General features: G+C 39.9%; 1 protein-coding gene across 2 annotated transcripts in view; it reads left to right on the top strand.

Moving 5' to 3' along the window:
- Positions 1–22,052, top strand: part of Vwa8 (von Willebrand factor A domain containing 8) — a 320,110-nt gene that overhangs the window by 118,013 nt on the left and 180,045 nt on the right. For both annotated transcript variants that reach the window (XM_034497994.2, XM_076930688.1), the window contains 3 exons: positions 8,989–9,157; positions 10,570–10,647; positions 17,255–17,370. In XM_034497994.2, coding sequence (XP_034353885.1) covers positions 8,989–9,157; positions 10,570–10,647; positions 17,255–17,370 — 363 coding nt within the window. The remainder of the gene's footprint in view (positions 1–8,988; positions 9,158–10,569; positions 10,648–17,254; positions 17,371–22,052) is intronic.

Here is a 22,052-nt window from a genome sequence, read left to right as displayed (position 1 = left end):
GTTCTATTCAAGCTCTGCTGTCTTCTTAGCCTCAACTGTATTAAGAAGCTAAGCTAGCTTTACTGGGAAGTCATGGGCGTAACTATGGGTGTCCCCGAGACATCTTTGACCCCCACCCCCACTCCCAGCTTCCTTACACTCTTTCCCTAGATATAACAGTTAAATGCAATGGCCAAGGTTCGATTTGACTCTGTAGCAGGAAACAACATGGAAACATTTACAAAACAAAAATAGAAAAGATTAGAGCTGGGAAAATGGCTCAGAAGTTATGGTACTGTCTACACAGGCTTGACTTATGTTTGGATCCCCAAAACTCATAAAAAGCCAGGTATGTGTATATAGGGACTGTAAATCTGACATGAGGCAGAAGTTTAACCAAGACAGGCAGATCTTTGAAACTAATTGGCTGACTACCTTAGCCAAGTAGATAAAGTTTCGGGTTCGGTTAGAGATCCTGTCTCAACAAGGAAGGTAGAAGCCAGGGTGCAGGTGTGCCAGGGACACAGCTGTAGATAGACCTCTCTGAGCTGGAGGCCAACCTTGGTTTTCATAGTGAGGTCCAAGGCAGTCAGGCCTATAGCAAGACATTGTGTCAAAAAATATAACAAAATAAAGAAGGGAGCAGTCAGCTGAGGAAAGTTAACTACCTCTGCTCTTATACATGCACCTGTGCTAACAAGTACACAGTACACAACACAGGCTCACAGTGCACCTGTGCTAACAAGTACACAGTACACAACACAGGCTCACAGTGCACCTGTGCTAACAAGACACAGACACAGTACACAACACAGGCTCACAGTGCACCTGTGCTAACAAGACACAGACACAGTACACAACACAGGCTCACAGTGCACCTGTGCTAACAAGACACAGACACAGTACACAACACAGGCTCACAGTGCACCTGTGCTAACAAGTACACAGTACACAACACAGGCACACAGTGCACCTATGCTAACAAGACACAGACACAGTACACAACACAGGCTCACAGTGCACCTGTGCTAACAAGTACACAGTACACAACACAGGCTCACAGTGCACCTGTGCTAACAAGACACAGACACAGTACACAACACAGGCTCACAGTGCACCTGTGCTAACAAGACACAGACACAGTACACAACACAGGCACACAGTGCACCTGTGCTAACAAGTACACAGTACACAACACAGGCTCACAGTGCACCTGTGCTAACAAGCACGCACACACAGTACACAACACAGGCTCACAGTGCACCTGTGCTAACAAGTACACAGTACACAACACAGGCTCACAATGCACCTGTGCTAACAAGCACAGTACACAACACAGGCACACACATGTGCCTATACTAACAAGTGTGTGCACACACACAGAGTATACAACTCAGGCACACACATGTACATGTAATAACAAGTACACATACACAGTACACAACACAGGCACAACCTTCCTATACCCCAAATGAAAAATGATTAAATATGTACTGTAGATATATTCCCTACTATCATTTAATTAATATTAATTTTGTTAATATCATAATGATATTATGATTATGAAAGGAAGCCTTGTGTTTGCATGAGCTGCTTGTTGAGATAGAAGAGATAGATAAACTTGTGAATGTGTCAGTAAAATAAGCATGCCAAATGGCACAGGAATTGCCAGTGTGAGCAAGAGTATAAACTGATAAATCTTAACACTTGGGGAAATCTGAATGAAGTCTGTGAATGTTTGTGTATAGGTCTTTACATTTGAAGAAAATATTTTTCAACTGCATGTCACTCTTCTCTGTTGTTGCCCGCATGTCAGTACCTTCTGTGGGTCTTCACATATTTGGAGATTGGTGCACTGTGGGAGGGGAAACAGTGACAGAGATGACAAGGTCTTTCTTACATCCTCTGACCTGGAGCAGCCAAAGCTTTACCTTTCCCATACTAAAAACAAGAGAAGCCTCCCAAACCAGTGAAGTGTCTTAGCTATTGAACGCACATTTTATTTTTGCCTTGGAAAGGAAGTGTCAACTTCTTGTTACCTGGCTTACTCAAGAATAACACTGAATTTCAGAAGTGCTTTTTGAGGTGTACCTATCAAACTGCTGTAGGTTGGAAATGGCTAGTTCACCCCTCTCATGCTCCCCCATCTGTGCACTCAGTGCTTGTACTTTATTTGCATGGGAATCATGGCCAGGGAAGAACACAGATTTTCAGAAAGATGAGTCACAGCAACTGAGCAACAGCTCCTGAGCTGGCCTGGCAGTTTTCCTTAGGATGTTGGAGTTCTGTATTTCCACCAAATATCCAGGAAGTGACAGTCCCCTCTTTTGTGGAAAGTACCTATGCTCTCTCTAATAGTCATACAAAGTTTTACAAATAAAAACACTGGCAGGAACTCCTTTAGCGTCATGTGGAGGGTTTGGCTCAGAGAGGTCATTAGTCCTCCCTCCCCATAAGTGCACACCTGCTCATCTCCAGCTCCCAGCTTCATGCTGAGACAGTGGAGGGTGGTGATATCAATACTTACTTTTCCTCACAGACCTAGGAAAAAGTTCCAGGATTTCTTAAGCCAGATAGAACTTTCAAAGCATTTTATGAAAATACCATTCCTTTGTCCAAAGTTTCATGATTGCCTCTCATGTCCCTCTTTCCATTCAGAGAGGCTTTCACTCCTAATACTTAGCAGGTTCTTCTGCCATTTGTCTCACATCACCAAGCAACATTCTTTCTAAGCGTTTCTTGACGTGCCGGTGTGAAGAATTACCTGTAGATCCTGCACATGAAGTGAGGGCGCTAGCCTTTGTCCACTCTCTGCCCAGTGTACACACTTTATCTCCATCCCCTTATTCTTTCGGCATTATTATATTTGTTGGGAATTTTGTTGAACTTTAATTTTGTCAAGACAGTAGAGACTGCAGCAGTGTTACTCGGTACACTAAGATAGATTTCTCTCTTACACCCATCCTGTCTTCCCTAAGGCTAGTAATTACCTGCATAGGAAAGATAGCACTGTATGTAAACAGCCCCATCGAACGAGAGGGCAAGCCTGTGATGTGACAACACTGAGGGGAAGTGGCTCTCTTCTGTGCACATGTTGCTTCTCTCTTGGTGAAATTTCATCTCCTCAGACACACCTGATTCGTGATGCCATGTTCTATCAGCTTCATATTCCTTGTGTGGTACATCCTGGACTCATTTTAGGTTGTAGCTCCTGAGCCACTGTAGACTAGATCTCCCTTGTTTCCCATGGTCCCTTTCTCTCTACTTTTCCTTATGTAGATGTAGGTTGAAACTCCTACTCAGAACTGCTACTTTTTCTCTCTTTTACGTTTAGTCATCCTTTTATTGTGTCTTCATTAAATTTTCAGAAGCAAGATGTTCTAACAATGATCTTTTCTTTGTCTAAAATCCTTCAACCTATTGAGGGACTGCAAAGATGGCTCAGCAGTTAACATGTACAATGTTCTTACAGAGGGCCTGAGTTTGCTTGGCTTACAACCATGTATAACTCCAGTTTTAGGGGATCTGACGTCCTCTCCTGGCCAGGGATAACAATAAAATAAAATGAATTCATTAAAATATTTCTTGTCAGATCCAAAGGAATTTGGATTCAATTCTTGTGTATGAAAAGTAAGGCTTACTAACAACAAATGTTTGATGATTATAGTTATAATTCCTAAGGTTCTAAGGTCTATTCAGGCTAGCAAAAGCTAAATGAAGATATATGCCTAGCCTCTTTGTCTTCTCTAGCTTTCTTATAACTCATTATCTAACATGAGTTGATCCTTTGTGTTGTCCACATGTACAGTGCCACTCTGGGCAATAGCATGCAAAGTACAAGTTCATGACCCAAATTACCTGACCATTAGTTTAGATGACTGAAGGTCACAAAGCTGTTACTTTGTAGCATTTATATAAACTTACTTTTTGTTTTTGTTTATGCCTTATTTCCTTCTGGGAGATTAAAAAAATTGCAGAATTGGCAAGGGAGGTTTTGTTGTTTAAAAGGACAGATTTTGGACGGATGGTCAGAGGTTGTATCTCATTGTAGCTGCAAATGGAATAGCTCCTACAGTCTTGCACATAGATAAATCTATCTCTTAGGAACAGGGTTCAATGTCTACCAGTGCTGGGAGTAGGGCCTCCTAAGGAGGGGCTGTAAAGCCCCCGGCTGTGCTGGAGGTGGATGATTCGACAGTAAAGGAGACCTAAGAGCATCTTTGCCTTTCAACCAGTTCTGAAAAATGCAGATTCATGTTTCTGCTTACAGAAAGGAGCAGTTTTTATACTTGTTTTTTGTTTGTTTGTTTGTTTGTTTGTTTGTTTTTTTGGGGGGGGAAAGATTTCTTTGGCTGTCAATAGCAGATTTCCAGTTGTTTTTATCAAGGATAATAGTGTCCCACATATGAAGGGCAAGGGTGGAGTTGGCCTTTAGGAAATACATAGTTTCTGGGACTTGACTCTTGTCAGGAATCTGTCTTCTGTCTTGCATTCATTTGTTTCTAACATCACAATCCAAGGCTTATAGTAGACTACTTAGTGAATGCTTTGTTTTTGATTGATTGGTTTATTTTTTATGTGTGTTATATATGTTAGTTATATGTGTGTTAGTTACATGTGTTACCTATATGAATGTGTACCACATGAGTGCCTGGTGTCCATCAGAAGAGGCCACCAGATCCCCTGGAACTGAAGTTAGATGGTTATGAGACACTATGTAGGTCCTTTGCATGAGCAATAAGTGTGTGTAACTGCTGATCTGTCTCCAGCTCCAGTAAATGTTTTTGAACGAGTGAATTCTCTTAAGCTGAGATAGACTTTAGACGGCCAAGGAAACGTGACTGCTGACCTTTTAGGCTATAAGTCTGTTTACTAGGACTACCTTGATGTACCTTGATACCTTGATAGCAGCCTAGGGTCCCAGAATTAACAGTGGTGGCTGTGGGCTCCCAACCCTTCCAACTTCATAGCATAAACCCAGTTTCAAAATAATACTTGTCTTCCTCATTGTTTACTGGCTCTTCTGAAGGTCATTAACTTGGTCATGTCCAGATTTGGGGTTTTACATTTTCCTCAGGCAGTCATATGCCTAACCACCTTTAGAAACGTTAAAATTTTCTTGTATTGTCATACCGAGAGAGCATGGTCACAGCTATTAAAAATAGTGTGATGGCCCAGTACACCAGACACCAACCACACCTTCTTCTCTGTGGGAAATATGGACCAAAATAGAACTACTTTCTTTAATTAAGTCCCTTTGCAGAAACTTTTTGGAAAGAGGGAGTATTTACTCTAGTGTCTGTTCTTTCTGGAGTCTGCAGAGAAGCAATACAGATTTGTGACCTGTACCTGCGTATCCTTAGATATGCCCTTCTAGTTTTTATTTTTAGTTAATATTTTGTTTTCATTGGCTGTTATTGAATGTTGAAAATAGTTCAGAATCTCTCAGTCTTTATTAATTAATGATGAATCATAACAACATTTACAGTTCTTAATAGAGTGCATTCTGCAGGCAGCCCTTTATTCTTACTGTGTTAGAACTGGGTACAATATGAACATTCTTTCTGATCTTCCTAGAAGCTGCAGAGTGTTTTTAAACAATTAGTTCATAAAAGAAATCAACAAATTTGAGGGAGGTCCCAGATTTTATGTGTTTGGTTCAGAAACAGAAGCTTTAAGGAAATTCTGACTTTTTGAAAGTAATCCTGAACATTTTTATGGTCAAGGAGCAGTGAGGTGTAATTACTTTTTATTGTGCATTCTGTTCATCTTTTGATCCAGGGAATACAGCTTCTCGCATAGACTCATTCAAGACCAGGTTGAGACTAGTTTTTCAGCAGGAGAATATTTTTAGTTCTTATCCTTTACCACTAACTGTTCTTGTTTCTAAAGAGCTTAGAAAGGAGCCTTTTGATCATGGTGATTAGATGCAGCAACACCCACTAACTTACCTGTTATGTATTTCCTTGCTTCAATCAGTGCTCAGCTCCTGTATGATATGCATTAGGAATGTCTCCATGCAGTGCAGTCCTTGCATAGAAAGAACGGAACTTGTAGCCTGTGCTCACATCTGTGTAACTTGTTGGTTTTGACGGGAACATTAGTATTATGCCATAAGAGGCCAATTTTAAACTTCTGTTGCAGCCCACGATCTATGTCGTTATAGAAACCTTCTGTATCACTCTTTCAAGTTATTTAAATACGTTTTCAACAAAGAGGTAGTATAATTCCCTTCAAAAGACTGGGGCTTATTGAAGTCTTACTTTATTAGGAAAGAGCTTTGTTTAGGTGTGATTGATCTGTGGCACTGCATATTTATCATATCCCATTTGATCATTTTTACATGCTTATGAATTCATTACCACAACCAAGAGAATGAGCAGATTTATTTCTTGAAACACCTTTGTACCCTTGTTAAGGTGGCCCTCCTATCCTCACCTTCCTCTTTTCGTCATTATGTACAGCTTGTTTCTTTTATAGTCAGAATCACACAACACACGATGCACTCTGTTTTGCTAGCTTTTCTACTCAGTTCCTTTGAAATCACCCATGTTGCACTGGTTTGTGTTCATCCCATTTTATTTTATTTTGATTATGTTTATTTTTGGTTTCTGAGACAGGGCTTCTGTTTGTAGCCCTGGTTGCCCTGGAACTCATTTTGTATAACAGGCTGGCCTTGAACAGCAGAGATCTGCTTTGCCTCTGTCTCCAGAGAGCTGGGATCAGCGCATGTGCTACCACGGCTTGCTTCATTCCATTAAAATGAAGAACACGAGAAAAGACTTTACATTCTCAAACTTAACTCATACCCACAAACATATTAAACCCCAGTAGTCTTCAAATAGTTAAAAAATACATTTTTAGCTACTAACATCTTTAATCCTTAGGAAATGATTCATGTTTATCTCAAGGAAAAGCCACAGCTTTCATTTTATTTGTTTTTGTTGTCACTATTAAGTTTTAACAAAGTTAGACCTAATCTCGATATTATATATGTATAGTCTTTGTTTATGTACTTTTGGTAAAGAAGCACCGCTTCAGTCCTTCAGCCTCGGGGTTACCACCCCAGGGGCTGCTGATGCACACTGACAGATTCTTCTCTCTAATTTGTGGAGTTAGGAAACTTAGGATCAGGAAATGACTCCCTGTATAACTATTTGTATACTAGGAAGCCTTCATGGAGACCCTAGAAAACTAAAAGGTCCTCCTCATCCTGTTATTCAGTGGTTTGGAGGGCTGTTTTTATCATCAGCATGTACCTTTCGGCCCAGCACATAAGTCGTATCAGGATTGGTCCCCTCTAGGTCGTCAGCTCCCTCCCTCCAGTGCTTGTGAGAAGCAATAGTAAAAAGCAAGTTCGGACAGTGGATGTTCCAGGCAAGGGCCGCCTCCATGTCTACACTCAACCCCCAGCTTCCCTTGGTTCAGTTGTTCTTCTGCTAACTGCGCAGCTTAGCTCTGCAACGCTGCCTGCTCCTTGGTGTGAGAGTACTCACTAGGCTTTCCCTTTGGCTTGTCTGTTGGATTTTAATTTTTATTCCTAATTTGCTGTCCCTCATCATCTTAAGTGAGAAATTGTATCTGAAACTTTAATTTTCTGCAGCCAAACCATGCTCTTTGCCCTACCTTCTGCCTAGCCCCATCTAGGAGTCGAGTCAGAAGGATCAGGGTGAATCTGGCATGTGTAATTGAAGACATCTCCAGGAAGTCCTCTGTAGTTAGCAATCACCTTAGCTGAAGGAGAACTGTGGTAACCTGTCTTTTCTAAGGATTCCACATGTGGTGTCTGCTGTGGTATGAATGTTCAACAACTCAGACTCCTGGGGACATGAGGGCCGAGTCTGTGTTGTATTCTTTCTCTGCTTTCCCAGAACAACGTCTTTTGATACATCATTCCAGACTCTTCTAGAACACACACACACACACACGTGTACATATGTCTTCTTTTTAAAAGTTCAGTGAAGTGAAATATCTATTAACTTCTAATAATTCACTCAATCTTACATCTTTAGGATGGTAATTTCCAAAGTTGCTTCTTTCTCTTATGCAGTCAGGACTTAGAGCTACCTACTGTCTAGTTGCCACTTTCTCTCCTCTGAACTCTTCAAAGTTTTAATTTCACACACACCCACCTCTCAATGCTTCAGCCTCCTTATCCTGTAACTCTTAGGTTCTGCAATTGCCAATGGTACAATGCCAATTTCATAGCTGTATTTTTGTTTTCCTCAAAATCTTAGCAAGCATCTGAACTTTTAGCTATTTTTCTCAGCAAGAACTATATTATCCTCTAAAAAAATGTTTTGTTACTGGCTATTCTTAGTAGGATTGATTAAAAACAAAATCCCAAGAGTCCCATCTACCTGTATGGACCATAATGCGGGGAACTTATTTTCTGACTTCCCACAGTCACTCAGACACTTCACTGCCCAGGAGAAGTATCATCCTTTTTTCTCTCTGTGTCCTTGGATATTGACATGTTTCCACAGATTTCCTAGCAGAGATTTGTTAAATCAATTTTAAAATTTTAATATGTTTGTATCAATGACAAATGCCTTCAGCTTTCTTTACCTTTTTAATTACTACTCTCTTGCTGACCTAATTGTAAATTTAATGTGACCCCATATGCCTGACTTAAATGACTGTATTTTAAAATATTTCCCCACCCCAAATGATGCCTGTTAGTTTCTCTGGTTCATACAGCGTGGTCTCCTTGAAAAGCAGATTTTGACAAGGCTTTAAGTGACTCTTTAAACAAGGGGGATCTATGTAATGAGTGTAAACTTGGTGTGGTTGAATTTCAAGGGATTTTGGAGCAGTCACTGGGAGGGCTAGGGCTTCATGAGCACACACTGTACACTTAGCAGTAATTATTTCAGTCTCTTATTCTTGAAATCTTAGGACTTTTTTTCCCAAAGCCCTTTCTTTGGATAACTAAGCTAAGCTTCATGCCTCATGTCCCGGTTTCTATTGTAAACAGTTATGCTTTGTTTTTCTCCTTCTTTCTTTTAGGTCCATTTTTCCTATCCACCCCTCCTTCAGAATCATTGCGTTGGCAGAGCCCCCAGTTGTTGGAAGCACAACACAGCAATGGCTGGGACCAGAATTCTTAACCATGTTCTTTTTCCATCACATGAAGCCACTTGTGAAAAGTGAAGAGGTCCAAGTGATAAAGGAGATGGTAAGAGTGAGGCCTGCTCTAGGCTGGGGCTGGGGCTGCTCTCATTGAAGCTGCCAGATCCCTGCAGACTGTAACCTCCAGTTACCTGAGTGCTCCCTGCAGCTCTGGAGCTTCTGTGAGATCCATGATTTCCATGTCCACCATAGCCAAACATTGCGTTTAGCTCTTTGGGAGCTCTGGAAGAGTACTGTTTAGTGGGGTTAAATAAAACATTGCAAATTTCAGTTTCTCCACATACATCAAGTAGCCACTTGAGACTCATCTATCTAATGTATTAGGTAGCAAAGAAAAAATACATTTCCCAACATCATAGAAAGTTCTGTTTGACTGTGCTATTCTGTATTATTACTAATTAACATTTTACATTGCTTAAAATACTAGAATTATTGTTTGATTTGGGGTCTGTGTGAGCACAGTTATGAATGAAGGCATAGTCTTTAAGGCTCAACACTTTAGTTCTAAATGCCGGATTTTTACTGTTACTATCGGCTTCAGAGCTCAGGTAGATTAGCCATGGTTTCTTCATCTGAGAGTGAGAATAATTTTATGCTCTACACTACAGGATTTATTTTTAAAATAAGAAATGTAAGGTATTAAAATAGAATTAGGATTTTTTAAATTCTAGTTACTTAAATGGCTAAAGAAAGTTGGAATCAGTATATTTTCAAAAATGATTATATGATGCCACTAATATCTTTCTTACTCTTTTAAATTAAAAATATTAACATATTATTGCTTAAGTAGAAATTATTTACATTTATTAAAGTTATTTATCTGCATTAAAGTTTTTATAATTAAAAGAAATATGTGTTATTTGTGCAAATATTCTTCAGAGTTCATTGAGTTGAACATGGCCATACTGGATTTGAACTCTTGGCAAAAGTCCTGCCTCAGCCTCCCAAGTATTATTAGGCACCATACCCAGCAACTATGTTGATAGTTAAGTAGAAAGATAAATATCTTGAACATTCATTTTGAACACAGAAATCCTTTTGGGCCACCTAGTAATTTGGATGTAGGCATATAATATATACATTACACCAAAATTAAATGATGCGTATGAATTAACATTCTACTGTTTGAGTTTGATTTCAGTAAGAAAGTACCCAACTTGGCTCTGAAGAATCATACTGAAGCTTACAAAACAGGAGCTGGTGTTCACCAGTATGCTAGATGCCAGCTTCCTGTCTGTGATCTGGTTGCATGCAGAGAAGGGTGGCTTGGTTTTATTTGCCTGGCTGTTTTAAAGAATGCCAGGCCTCAGGTATTTGCTGAACAAAATGAAGTGGTAACTTCATGACTTCAATGTTGACCCAATACTCAGAGACTATCTATCCAAAAATATTCTTCTGGCATTATTTGCTGAATGTCCTCATTTCTTTCTACTTTTCCTTACTTCCCTCATAAAATAGGTTCCAAATGTACCTCAGGAAGCGCTGGAGAAATTGCTGTCAGTTACTCACAAACTCAGGGAGACCCAGGATCCCACAGTAAGTCTGGGCTCTCTCTGCTCCTTTCCTGTGGCTGACCTGCTCAGTCTTTAGCTGCTGCTCTTGCCCCATATGCTGTGCTTTGCCTTGTGCAGTAGTGTAACCCTCATACCACTGCCCTGAGCATTGTACCCTTCCTGACTCAGCCATGGAGGATGACGTCACTTCAGAGGCGTCAGTGAGGTTCTGCGGCTCTGCTCTACCCCTCCGTCCTGTTTGCTGAGGAGCACCTCTATTCTTAAGCTGTTGCCTAGGCCTTCGTCATCTTTAGCTTCTAATTTATTTTTGCTGACAGACTGTTCATATTTTTATTTCAGGAAAAAGACAATTATTCTCTATAAAAAAATTAGTTAGTTGTATATGTGTGTGCATATATGGATCCGAGGACAACTTGAGGAATCATGTCTTTCTTCCCACCATGTGGGATCAGAGCTCACTCCAGCTCAGAGATGTAAGGCTTCATCGCAGGCACCTTTACCCACTGAGCCATCTTGCTCACCCAAGGGCAATAATTCCATCTTTATTTTTATCTGTAAAATGGGACAAGAACCTCAAAAGACAAGTATAATGATTAAACATAAATGCATATGTTTAAAAAATTTGCTTAGTAATTGCTTAAAAATAATAGTTTCTTTGATTGTCAAACTTATACTTTAGGTTCATTATAAATTTAACATATATAACTATCTCTTAAATAACTATCTTTAACTCTGTTCATGTTCCTGATTTAATCTGCTGAATTGCGTAAATTTGAAGCCTTGATATCTCCTGGTTGGTGCTTTTCTGATACAGTCACTTATTCTGAAAGCAGGTCTCTCCAGTGACCATGAGGTTGAATCTGCTGTTATCTGCAGTCAGCAATTGTCCTTGTATCAGATTTTCACAAAGTTTGTCCTGGAATATTACTTTCTCTTTATTGACCCTTCACCAGTAACTCTAACTGCACAGCTTTCTGCTAGTTTTCAAGAAAAGCTTAACAAATTGCTATTAGTATTTTAACAAATTGTGTCATGATAAAGACAGTTTTGGTCTGGACAAAAGATTTTGAAATCAGCCAAAATGGAAGTGTCAGCAAAGCTGCAGACTGGGGAGGCTCCCAGGAGAATTCTTAGTTCCTTCTCCCTTGGGGAGACTGCTGCGAGCATTCCTCGATCTGTGGTCGCATTGTGCAAGCCTTCCTCTATATTCCCATCACCTTTGCTGTATCTGGATTGAGTTTCTTCTGCCTCCTTACAGAGAGTTGCATGAGATTGCATTTGAGGAGTCACCAAATTAATCTAAGATAATGTTGATAATGTCCTTTAAAAAAATCTCAATCTCATCTTCAAAGATATCTTTGACATAAAAAGTAACATTCCTGAACGAGAGAGAGAGAGAGAGAGAGAGAGAGAGAGAGAGAGAGAGAGAGAGAGATCCAATTACCACAGTTTTCCTACTAATTACCTCTGGGACCTCACCTCATTTTTCCTCTTTCCAGCTTTGTTATTTTTGCTGCTGTTACTAAGTTTTAAAATGTATTCTTAGGTTATTTCTTATCTGAGTACAGTGTATTTAGATTATATCCACCCCACTGCCCTCTCCTCCTCTCCCTGTACCCCAGTCCCCATCCCAACTTCATGTCATTGTCACTGTAATGTTTTCCTCCTCTCCCCCTCCCCCCTATAACCCACTGCATCCAGTTAATGGTGCCCATGTGCACATGGCTTTAGGGCGCCACCCACTGGGGTATGGGCAACCTACCATGGGCTCCACCATTGAAGAAAAGATTTAATTTCTTTCTCCTCAAGTGGCTGTCAGTTGCCAACAGCTCTTCAGCTGGGCTGGCTCCTCCTGAGTCCCTTCCCTCTTTATGCTTGAGTGTTGCCTGGCTTGATCTTGATCTTGTGGGGGTTTGCTGACAGCCACAGCTGCTGTGACTTTCAGAATGCAGTGGCCCTTCACACCTAGAGGACGCTGTTTCTGTTTGCTGGCTGCAGCCTTCATCTATTTCTGCCTCTTGGAACCCTACTGTCCTCTCTTATACCCTGAGCCTTGGAGAGAGAGAGAGAGAGAGACAGAGAGAGAGACAGAGAGAGACAGAGAGAGACAGAGAGAGACAGAGACAGAGAGACAGAGAGAGACAGAGACAGAGAGACAGACAGACAGAGAGACAGAGAGAGACACACAGAGACAGACAGAGAGAGAGACAGAGAGACACAGACAGAGACAGACAGACAGAGACAGAGAGGGGGAGAGGGACAGACAGACAGAGACAGACAGACAGAGACAGAGAGGGACAGAGAGACAGAGATTAGATGCATTCATTTAGGGCTGCACACTGCAGTTACCGATTCCACACTTTGAACAGTTGTGAGTTTCTATATTAACCCCCATCCACAACATGAAGAAATTTCTGTGATTAGGGTGAGGTTTCCACTAGTCTGTGGATATAAGAATACATATTTAGAAGCCAGGTTGACATTATATCCTCCTAACAAAACAGTAGTAGTAGAGACTGTGACCTTCACAGCCTGAGTTCTGGTCCACACTACAGTACCAGGTCTGAGTTCCCCTGTGGAACAGGACTTAAGTCCAGTTACAACACAGCTGGCTATCCCATAATAGTCATGCTACTGCTGCATCATTGGGCGTGTCTTACCAGGCTGTGTATTAAAGCTTTCAGGGGTCACAGCCAGAGGGACTGTTGATGGCTTTTCTTCCCACACAGTGTTCAGAGCTCCTTCTGGCATATGAAATGGCACTAGCAGGCAGTCTTCCCTGTTCTTGGACATTCCAACTAGTGCTGGGCTTGGAGCATCTATCTCTGTGTTTTCCTCTCCTCCGTGGCTTTAGGACTGTTCTCTTGCCCCATTAGATTTGCTAAGATGTCACATTTCCAATCATTCTTTTCCAAGTCAGTGTGATTCAGAGGCATTTTCCTTGCCATTTCTTTTGTGTCTTCTCCTCTTGCTTCAAGACTCTCCATAGGGCTTATGATCTTAGGCATGATAGACATGCTTTAGGTACATTCTATTGTCTGTCCCTTGGGTTTTCATTTGTTTCATTCTTTGTGGATCTGTAGAATCAGGATCTTTGCTTGCAATAAAGTAGGTATTTAGCAGATATCTGATAGAACAAAGAATAAATGAACCTTCCATATTGTCCATGGAGTGATCTTTCTCGGTGAATTTCCAGACTTCTTGTTATTCACTCTGCCTGAGGGATCCATTGCCTTTGTCTGTAGACTGAGGACATGCTTACTGTGCTGTCTGTTCTGTGACTCCTCTGCTTTGCCAACCTCATTTCCTCAGCCTCTGCTGAAGCCCCTCAGCTCTGCTCACACTTAGCTTGGTGCTATTTTAGCTTTAGCACACTCTAAAATGCCTCTTCTTTAGAAATGCCTAAAATGTGCTTTCTCTCCATCAGCTTGTTCCTCTGGGCCCCTATTCTGCTAGGTCACTATCTCGGTCCTCTAAGCAGAAGTTACAGGTACCTCCCAGTCTGCTTTCGTGACACTAGAAATACTCAAGATACTGACCTATCACAGTTGCTTGCAGCTTATTTTTAGCTCCCCAATTAGTACTTGAACTCTCTAAGTCTGGAACTTGTTCAGTCTTCTACTCTGACTTTTTAACTGGAACCTGACAGATAATAGATACTTAAATCCTTGAGAAATGAATAAAAAATTAATTAACAATTTATTAAGACATCATCTCTAGGCTTTTCTCCTGGCAGGGCATATATATTCATATGAAGTAATTCTTTAAGAGGAAGAAAAGAAACATTATTTTTGTTCATGTCTCATGAGATCTTTCATATTTTAAACAGTTAAGGGTACTAATAATTGTGCTAATATGAAAAACCCATTGGTGTGCTTTTACTTGCATAACCATGGTAACCAAGGAATGTACTTCACATTTTCACCTTCCTTTCTGCAAGATAAAATTGCTGTTAGAAATTTAATATTATAATGCTAGATACACTAGGACTTTTAAAATTAAAGTGTATTCTGAATTTTTAATTGACAGTCTGAAAGCAGGAGTTAATAAGTCCTTTATTCACACAAAAATGGTTCACATAAAACTTAGCTCTGGTGTTTTAAACAGTAGATGCTATTGTAAAGAATTTGGTGCTGTCCAGTGAAGGAATTGTTCTTTTTCAAATTGAATGAAACCTTTAGGGTTTGCTGGGATGGAATACAAAACCCATGTAATATTACCATACAAAGACTGGGATGTTGGACTCTAGGAAGTTATATTAGTTTATTATTAAACTGTTGGAAGAATCCTGTTGTGGTGCATTTCTCAGACCTTGTGTGGTTAAAATAGGAACTTTTCATAGTTGAAGATATTAAGGCTGGGAATTCCTGAATTCTCTGTTTTCTGGCACAGGAGTAAGTACTTATCCACAGCTCCGCCTTCTTCTGTGTATGCCACTTAGCAGGTATTCGGGTCATTTTCTGTCACCTTTTCTTCCATCTTGGTGTCATTACCTCAGTGTAGATCTTTGTCTTTTTAAGGAAAGACTAATGAAGCAGCATCTGCTCTGGTCTCGTTTGTCTCTGTTCTTTTCTCTTCATTATTGCCAATCAAGTTAGACCTCAGGATGGTGAAGCTCTGCTTGTAAGAACACACCACACCTTTGAAGCCAGAGTCATTCATGGAGTCATTGGTGGTCCAAGGTGGTTGGAGAGAGGGCCTTCTAGAAGTCAGGCTGGCAGCTTGTGCTCAACATGGGTCTATATTCCTTTGGCTTTCATGCCCTTGTCCATTTCTCCTGCTCATGTGACCACTTTAAGCCACATTTGTCAGTGTTTTGCTTTGTTTTGACATATTTTAGCATTAAATTACATGTCACTTTTAACTAAAATTTATGGTTCTTTATATTTAAACATTCTCTATGTCAAGAGTGCTCATTTATTGAGAATACAGATTGACCATGTAAATGAGTTCTTTGAAACTTGTTTAACAGGGGGGAAAAGTTGATGCTGTAGCTGTTGGTCATATTCCTGATCTGGTCCTGAAAGGCTGTGTAACTCATATTATAGTGTAAGCATAGCACTAGTGGCAGCGGGGCTACACCTCATGGAGCTGTGTGATGCTTGAGTATGGGGTTTTGATGGTCCTGGTGGGGGTTTCACAGAGGTCCCCTCACCCAAACACGTCTTAGATGTGTTTGCTTGTCCCTTTTTAACCTATTGTTATTTCCTCTGCTGCCTCTTGCCACAAAGGTGCTCATGGTCACTTTGCCACCCTCATTCCTCTTTGTAACAGTACACTCGGCCTTAGTAACCTCTCAGAGGTCACATAGCTTCAGAAGGGGTCATGGTTTAGGGCTTAGCCTAAACCATGCTGCTGATCTGAGTTGTGAACTAGGTCAGTAATGATTTGATTCATTACAATTGTGTGGATCTTTGTGAGTGTGTGGCTGCTTTTCATTGTAAGGAGGCCATCTGGTTCATCTGTCACTTTTTGGACATTCCTATTCTCTCTGTCATTTGTAGGGTACCCCCATCATCTTTTATTTGTAGAGTCCCCAATTATATCTGTCATTTTTGGGCACCCCTACCATCTCAGTCATTTGAGGGGTACCCCATAATCACCCAGTTGGGCACCCCATCATCTCTGTCATTTGTGAGGTACCTCCATTGTTATTTATGTGGTAATCCCATTTCTCTGTCAGTTGTGGGGCACCCCCATCCTCTCTATCACTTGTTGAATACCTGTATCATGTCTGTTATTTTGGGAGTAGCCCTACTTTTCTGGCCTGTGCTAAGTGCTATAGAGTCATTTTAGAATTTAATCCTCAGAACAGTTTCATAGGGGAAGGTGTTGTTAGTCTCATCTTAAAGATGCAGGAACAGACTGGAGAAATGATGTCCTTAATCAACATCACATGGCTCCTTAGAACCCAACTTGTCTAACTTTAAAGCCAACAAGCATTAAAGCTTTTCTGTGCTGCCTGCCAAGAAAATTTAAAACACAAGTCAGCAGATCTTCTAACTTTCCTGGAGCCTTGGCTCTGTATTAGCAACTGTATTACTGTGTTTCTGAGATTAGCAACTGTATTACTGCATTACTGAAATTTGGGGCAAGTGTAGGAAAACAAAAAGGAACTTATTCTAACAGTACTGAGAAAAGGTTCCAGTAGCAATCTGCCACTAAGGTGATAAACTGGTTGACATCCTTGTGGTCTGCAACCTAAACTGCCCACAATTCCTTTTTTGTATTTCAGAAACCACAGATTTGCTTAGAACTCTGAGTTCAGAATATCTTAACAAGTCAGCTGTGTGAAGAAGAAAAGCGAGAATAGTCAATTGTACGTAAGGGTTTTGTGAGGCAGGTCCGACCTGCATTTAGAACAGCCTTCTCTATTCTACTCCCTCCCCACTGAGAGACCTCAGTTAAATTTAATTGATAAATGCTTTCTATAGATTAGTAAAACTATCCTGGAAGCTGTTTTAAGTATAAAATGGATTCTGTTCATTTTTATTCATAACTCATTCCTTGCATGTATTTAAATTTGGCCATGTCCCTCAGGAATAGTGAATTGTGCAGTGACGTCTATGTACAGGGGCATTACCAAGTCGAAGTGAAACTCTTAGCAGGCTGTCTTTGCCTTTTCATAGGCACAGTCCTTGGCAGCCTCTCTTTCCACCCGTCAGCTGTTACGGATCTCTCGCCGGCTCTCGCAGTATCCCAGTGAAAATCTTCATGATGCCATTACAAAAGCCTGTCTTTCCAGGTAATCCTGTTCCCCTTTTGCCAGAGTTCAAGTCCCTGATCCTTGGCTAGAATGGTACCATAAGCTAAATTGACTGTCTCTCTTCACAGTCTGTAAAAAGCATTATGTTAGCCACATAGCTGGTTCAGCCTTGTTCTCAGTTATTAGAACATATTTTATATTTATTCAGCAATAAAAGCAATTTTAAGGATGGTTTAGTGGTAGAGAATGCCCTGAGTTCAATCAGTAGTGCCAGAACATAAGAATGAATTAAATATATTTCCCAAATATTTTGCAAATGAGAAAAGTGTTTTAGTCACTTACTTGGGTCATACAGGAGTAAATAGTGTGCTTGGGATCACGGGTCTTCTGAACTAGGTTCCCTAAGCATTAGAGTTGCTACTTCCCAGATTTGCTCTGCAACTTTTTGTCTTGATAGTACAGATCCTGTAGTTAAATTTTATAAAACTAACGTTTTTCATATATACTAAGTTTATATATCAGTTAGGAAGTGATTATAATCTGCATTAGCTTGCAGAATTTTTTTTTTACAAAATCATGTTTGTCTGAAATTATTTTAAAAGATTAATAAGGGCTGGAGAGATAGCTCAGTGGTTAAGAACACTAGTTGTTCTTACAGAGGACCAGGACCTGTGTTCAGTTTCCAGCATCCACATGACAGCTCACAGCTGTCTCTAACTCCAGTCCCAAGGGATCTAGTGTTCTCTTCTAGATTCCATGGGTACCAGGCACACATGAGGCACACAGACAAGAACATCCATACATATGAAATAAATAATTTTAAAGAGAATATATTCTCTAAAAATAAATTAAAAGATTAATAAGAAAAGATTAATAACAGTTCCCAATACGCATGGTTTTTCTTAGATTATTTTTATATACTTTAATATTTTAGTCTCTTTATTTTTAATGATATTAGTTATGCTCATTGTCTACTCTTTGACAAAAGGAATTAAAGGAGATTTATTTGGCTTAGGGAACTTTGCCGTTGTCCTTTGTGCAACTTTCCTTGTAAATGCCTTGTGCTATGGCTTGAGTTTTCTCTCCCTGTGGTGTATCCAACTGAGCTAAGACTGTCTACAGTGGAATTTCCTTGAATAGCTCATAGTTATAAGAGATACTATTCTTGTGTTTTAAACAGAATATCAGACTTCTAAACAAATTTTGAAGCAAAGAAGCCTCAACTGCGTATTTTAAAGTCATGAGCTGCAGAGAGTACAGTCATTTATCCTTGTTACATACAACATAGTTTGTTTTGGGTAGGACTCGAGAGCAGAGATGCAAATCCTTGGTGGTAGTGGGCAGTTTAGAAGATTAGGGGAAATAATACAGTGGATATATTAGATGAAAATAATCACTACAACCTGAAAGATTCTTTGTTTAAGAAAGTAATAGTGTATCAAGAAATAAGAACTAATCAAAGAAATAAAGAAGGATCAGTCAGGAGAATAAATACAAAACAGCCTCAAGCAGTGAGAATGTGGAAAGAAAGGTAAAAGTGAAAATAATGCAGATGACCATCAACTACTGAGTAGATGAATTAAATGTGAGGCATTTGTGACATGACTCAGTAGTAACACAGATAAAGTAAAATACACTAAAGCATGAGCTGTGGAGAGTATGTACAGGACGCATACATTGACGGCATTCTACAGCCTGGGGCACTGGGAAACGGGGCATTGTGGGTTTGCTGTTGAGATGATAGTTGCACAGCAGTGAACATAATGAAAACACTGAATCATATACTTTAGACATTGTGTAGGTGGAAATTTTACATTGATAGATCTGCTGTTAAAGTAAAATTAAAGTTAAACCAGAATAAGAAGAGGCTGTTATTATAGCTGCCAAGAAGTTAGTGCTAGATTTTAATGTCTGTTTAAGCAGGATCTGTGGGTCTGGATGTGTGAGATAGAGTATCTTCAGCAGTGCCCCTTGCTGTTAAGTAGTAAAGCAAAGGAGGAAAGTAGACATCTTTGCTGCCCTTTTTGCCTGAAGCAGTTTTGCTTATGTAACTAGAGGATGATAAGAAATCTTGCCATCTCTCTAGAACTTTGTGTGGGAAAGAAAGCCTAGTGTACAAAATCCAGTGCCCTGTGTTGCCTGGTGCAAGTCTGAGGTCTGTGTTAGGGTGGAAACTATTATTTTAAGTTAACTCATTCAGAGGTTTGAACAACCGTAGGCTTGCATAGACTAGCAACCCTAAAGCCCAGTGTGCATCAATACTTTTACTACCCAAGGTATTAAGCAGTCAATCTGGATATAAGGTCACAGTCAAAAATTATAAACTTGGGACTGGAGAGATGGCTCAGTAATTAACAGCACTGGCTGCTCTTGCAGAGCACCTTGGTTCAATTCCTAGGACCCGCATGTAGGTGGCTCACAGCCATCTGTAAGTCCAGTGCCAAGAGATCCAACACCCTCTTCTGGCCCCTGTGGGCATTAGTTACACAAATAGTAAACAGACATATAAGTGGGCAAAAACACTGAAAAACAATAATACTTTTTAAATTTAACTATACTTGAAAAACAAATTTGAAGGAGATTTGTCAAATAGAACATTCAGAAATAGAACTCCAGGAACTTAATGTAGAACATTTTGATTTCCCAGTGAATGTACTTCAAATGGTGTAAATAATCGTTAGGAGAGTTTAAAGCCAGCAAAAGGAGACCTGGAGTTGTGGATTTAAAAGAAAAGAGTAAACAGAAATTTGTAACAAGATTTTTGAGATAAAAGATTCTTACTGGGCTAATAAACAAGAGAGACAGAGCTGTAGCAGCATTGAAGTGAGTGGAAGCTAGCACAGCAAGTTGAAGAGATGCAAAATAATGGTTGTTGGTAAGCAAAAGATAGCAGGAGAAAGACTGAGATCCACGTATTGGAAGTTCTGTGGGGTTTGCTAGGGATTAAATCCAAAGCCCTGTGCATACTAAACTACACCCAGTCTTCAACTAGAATAAGAAACAGGAATTATTCAGCAGATTTTAACTAAGCGTGTTCCAGATCAGTAAGATGTGAGTTTATAGGTTGAAATGTGTCAGTTTCCAAATGGGACAAATTAAAACAAATTCCCATGATGTAACAGTACTACTCAGAAGTAGGGACAGTCCTAAACATTTCAAGAGGAAGTCTGCAAGGAAACAAGTGTTAGACATAGAACTTGAAAACAGCCACAGTGGATTCCAGAAGAATTAGATATCTGTTCTTAAGTTTCCGTGGTATAAGTGAGAAAAAAGATTTGATAAAATCCAGTTCTTTGACAACAGCCAAACTCTTAGTAACCCTGGAATATTCTTAGTAAATCATGGATAAGAACAAAGTTCTTCAAGTTGATAAAGACTGCTGACCTGAAATTTACAGCAAACACTTTTCATGGTAAAATACTTGGCATATTTCCTTCAGCATTAGGAGAAAATGAATATAGTATCTTGTTCACTTTTATCTAGTGTGTCTGTCCAAGATAACATGATCAGTCATAGTAAAAGTATTCAAGAGACAGTCATGTAAATTATTAGAACAAATGGAGTCTAATGAAGTTCTTGTGTACACAGATCAATGACATTCTTGTACTCTTACTGACAAGAGTCACTCAAATAAAAGACATGCTATCCTGTGGAGAAAAGAATCAATCTATTGATGGTTGTCAAGAGGGAAGCTATCCTTATGGCTATACAGAAGAGATGCATTGTATAAAAATGCCCTCCCAACAGTCTACATGTGCATAATCAGAGTCCCACAGGGAATAGTGAATTTGACAAGTGAGTCTCAGGTAGGCATGGAAATAGAAAGCTCCAAAAAAAGCCAAGGAAAATCTGAGGAAAGTATATGTAATCAGATAGTGTCTCTTATGTAGCTGCATTCTTCATAACCATGTTACTGAAAAGAAACTGAAACCATAGAAGCCACAGATTTATGAAGCTTAGTGTGTGTGAAAACATCATTATTAATGTAGAAATGGATTAACATGTCAACAAAGGGTTAAGACTAACACTTTTCACATCGTCTTATAAAAAAGGTAAATCTGGTTATGTGCCCAAAAGAGTGGAAGCTACTGTGGAAGCTAAAGCCAACAACTAGGAGCATGCTTGATAAAACTGATAATCAAGGATGGACTAGCACCCAGAAAGCTACAAATTAGAAAGGAAAAGAATTGGGCCTGGGTAGGCGAAAGATTGACTAGGCACATACTCAGAGAATGAGCGATTCCAATACGCAGTTAGAACTTGGCAGGATGCTGAGTTTGTGACTCATCAGGCAAGCGGAATATGAACGAAGAGCCACTTACCATTCTACACTTAATTTTTTTGTAATAGTCTCTGAAGTTTTCTAGAATGTTAACATTCTTTAGAGTTTTTAAATGCTTACTTTTTACTCTCTTAAATAGATAACTGCATGCAATAACCAGTATTTCTCAGAGGATTATAGTAAAGGTCTGTTTTGTTATCAACCTGAAACCTTTTGGAAATGGAAGCAAACACTCCAGCACCTTTGTTGTTCACCCATCTTCTGTTGCCCTTAGCAAACCTACAGTGGGGCGTCTTCCCGCCAGCCTCAAAGGAACACAGAGGCAGGAAGGAACTGAAGATTGTTGGTGCATGAAGTGGGTTTTCCGTTCATAATAAACTCTTTTTTTTGTTGAAGCACTGAAAGGAACTGAATTCCATTGAGAATCTAAGACAAAATT

The sequence above is a fragment of the Arvicanthis niloticus genome, chromosome 3 (genome assembly GCF_011762505.2).
Source record: "Arvicanthis niloticus isolate mArvNil1 chromosome 3, mArvNil1.pat.X, whole genome shotgun sequence".
Classification (NCBI taxonomy): Eukaryota; Metazoa; Chordata; class Mammalia; order Rodentia; family Muridae; genus Arvicanthis; species Arvicanthis niloticus.
The sequence above is the reverse complement of the archived record's forward strand: the minus strand, read 5'-3'. Positions and strand labels throughout refer to the sequence as shown.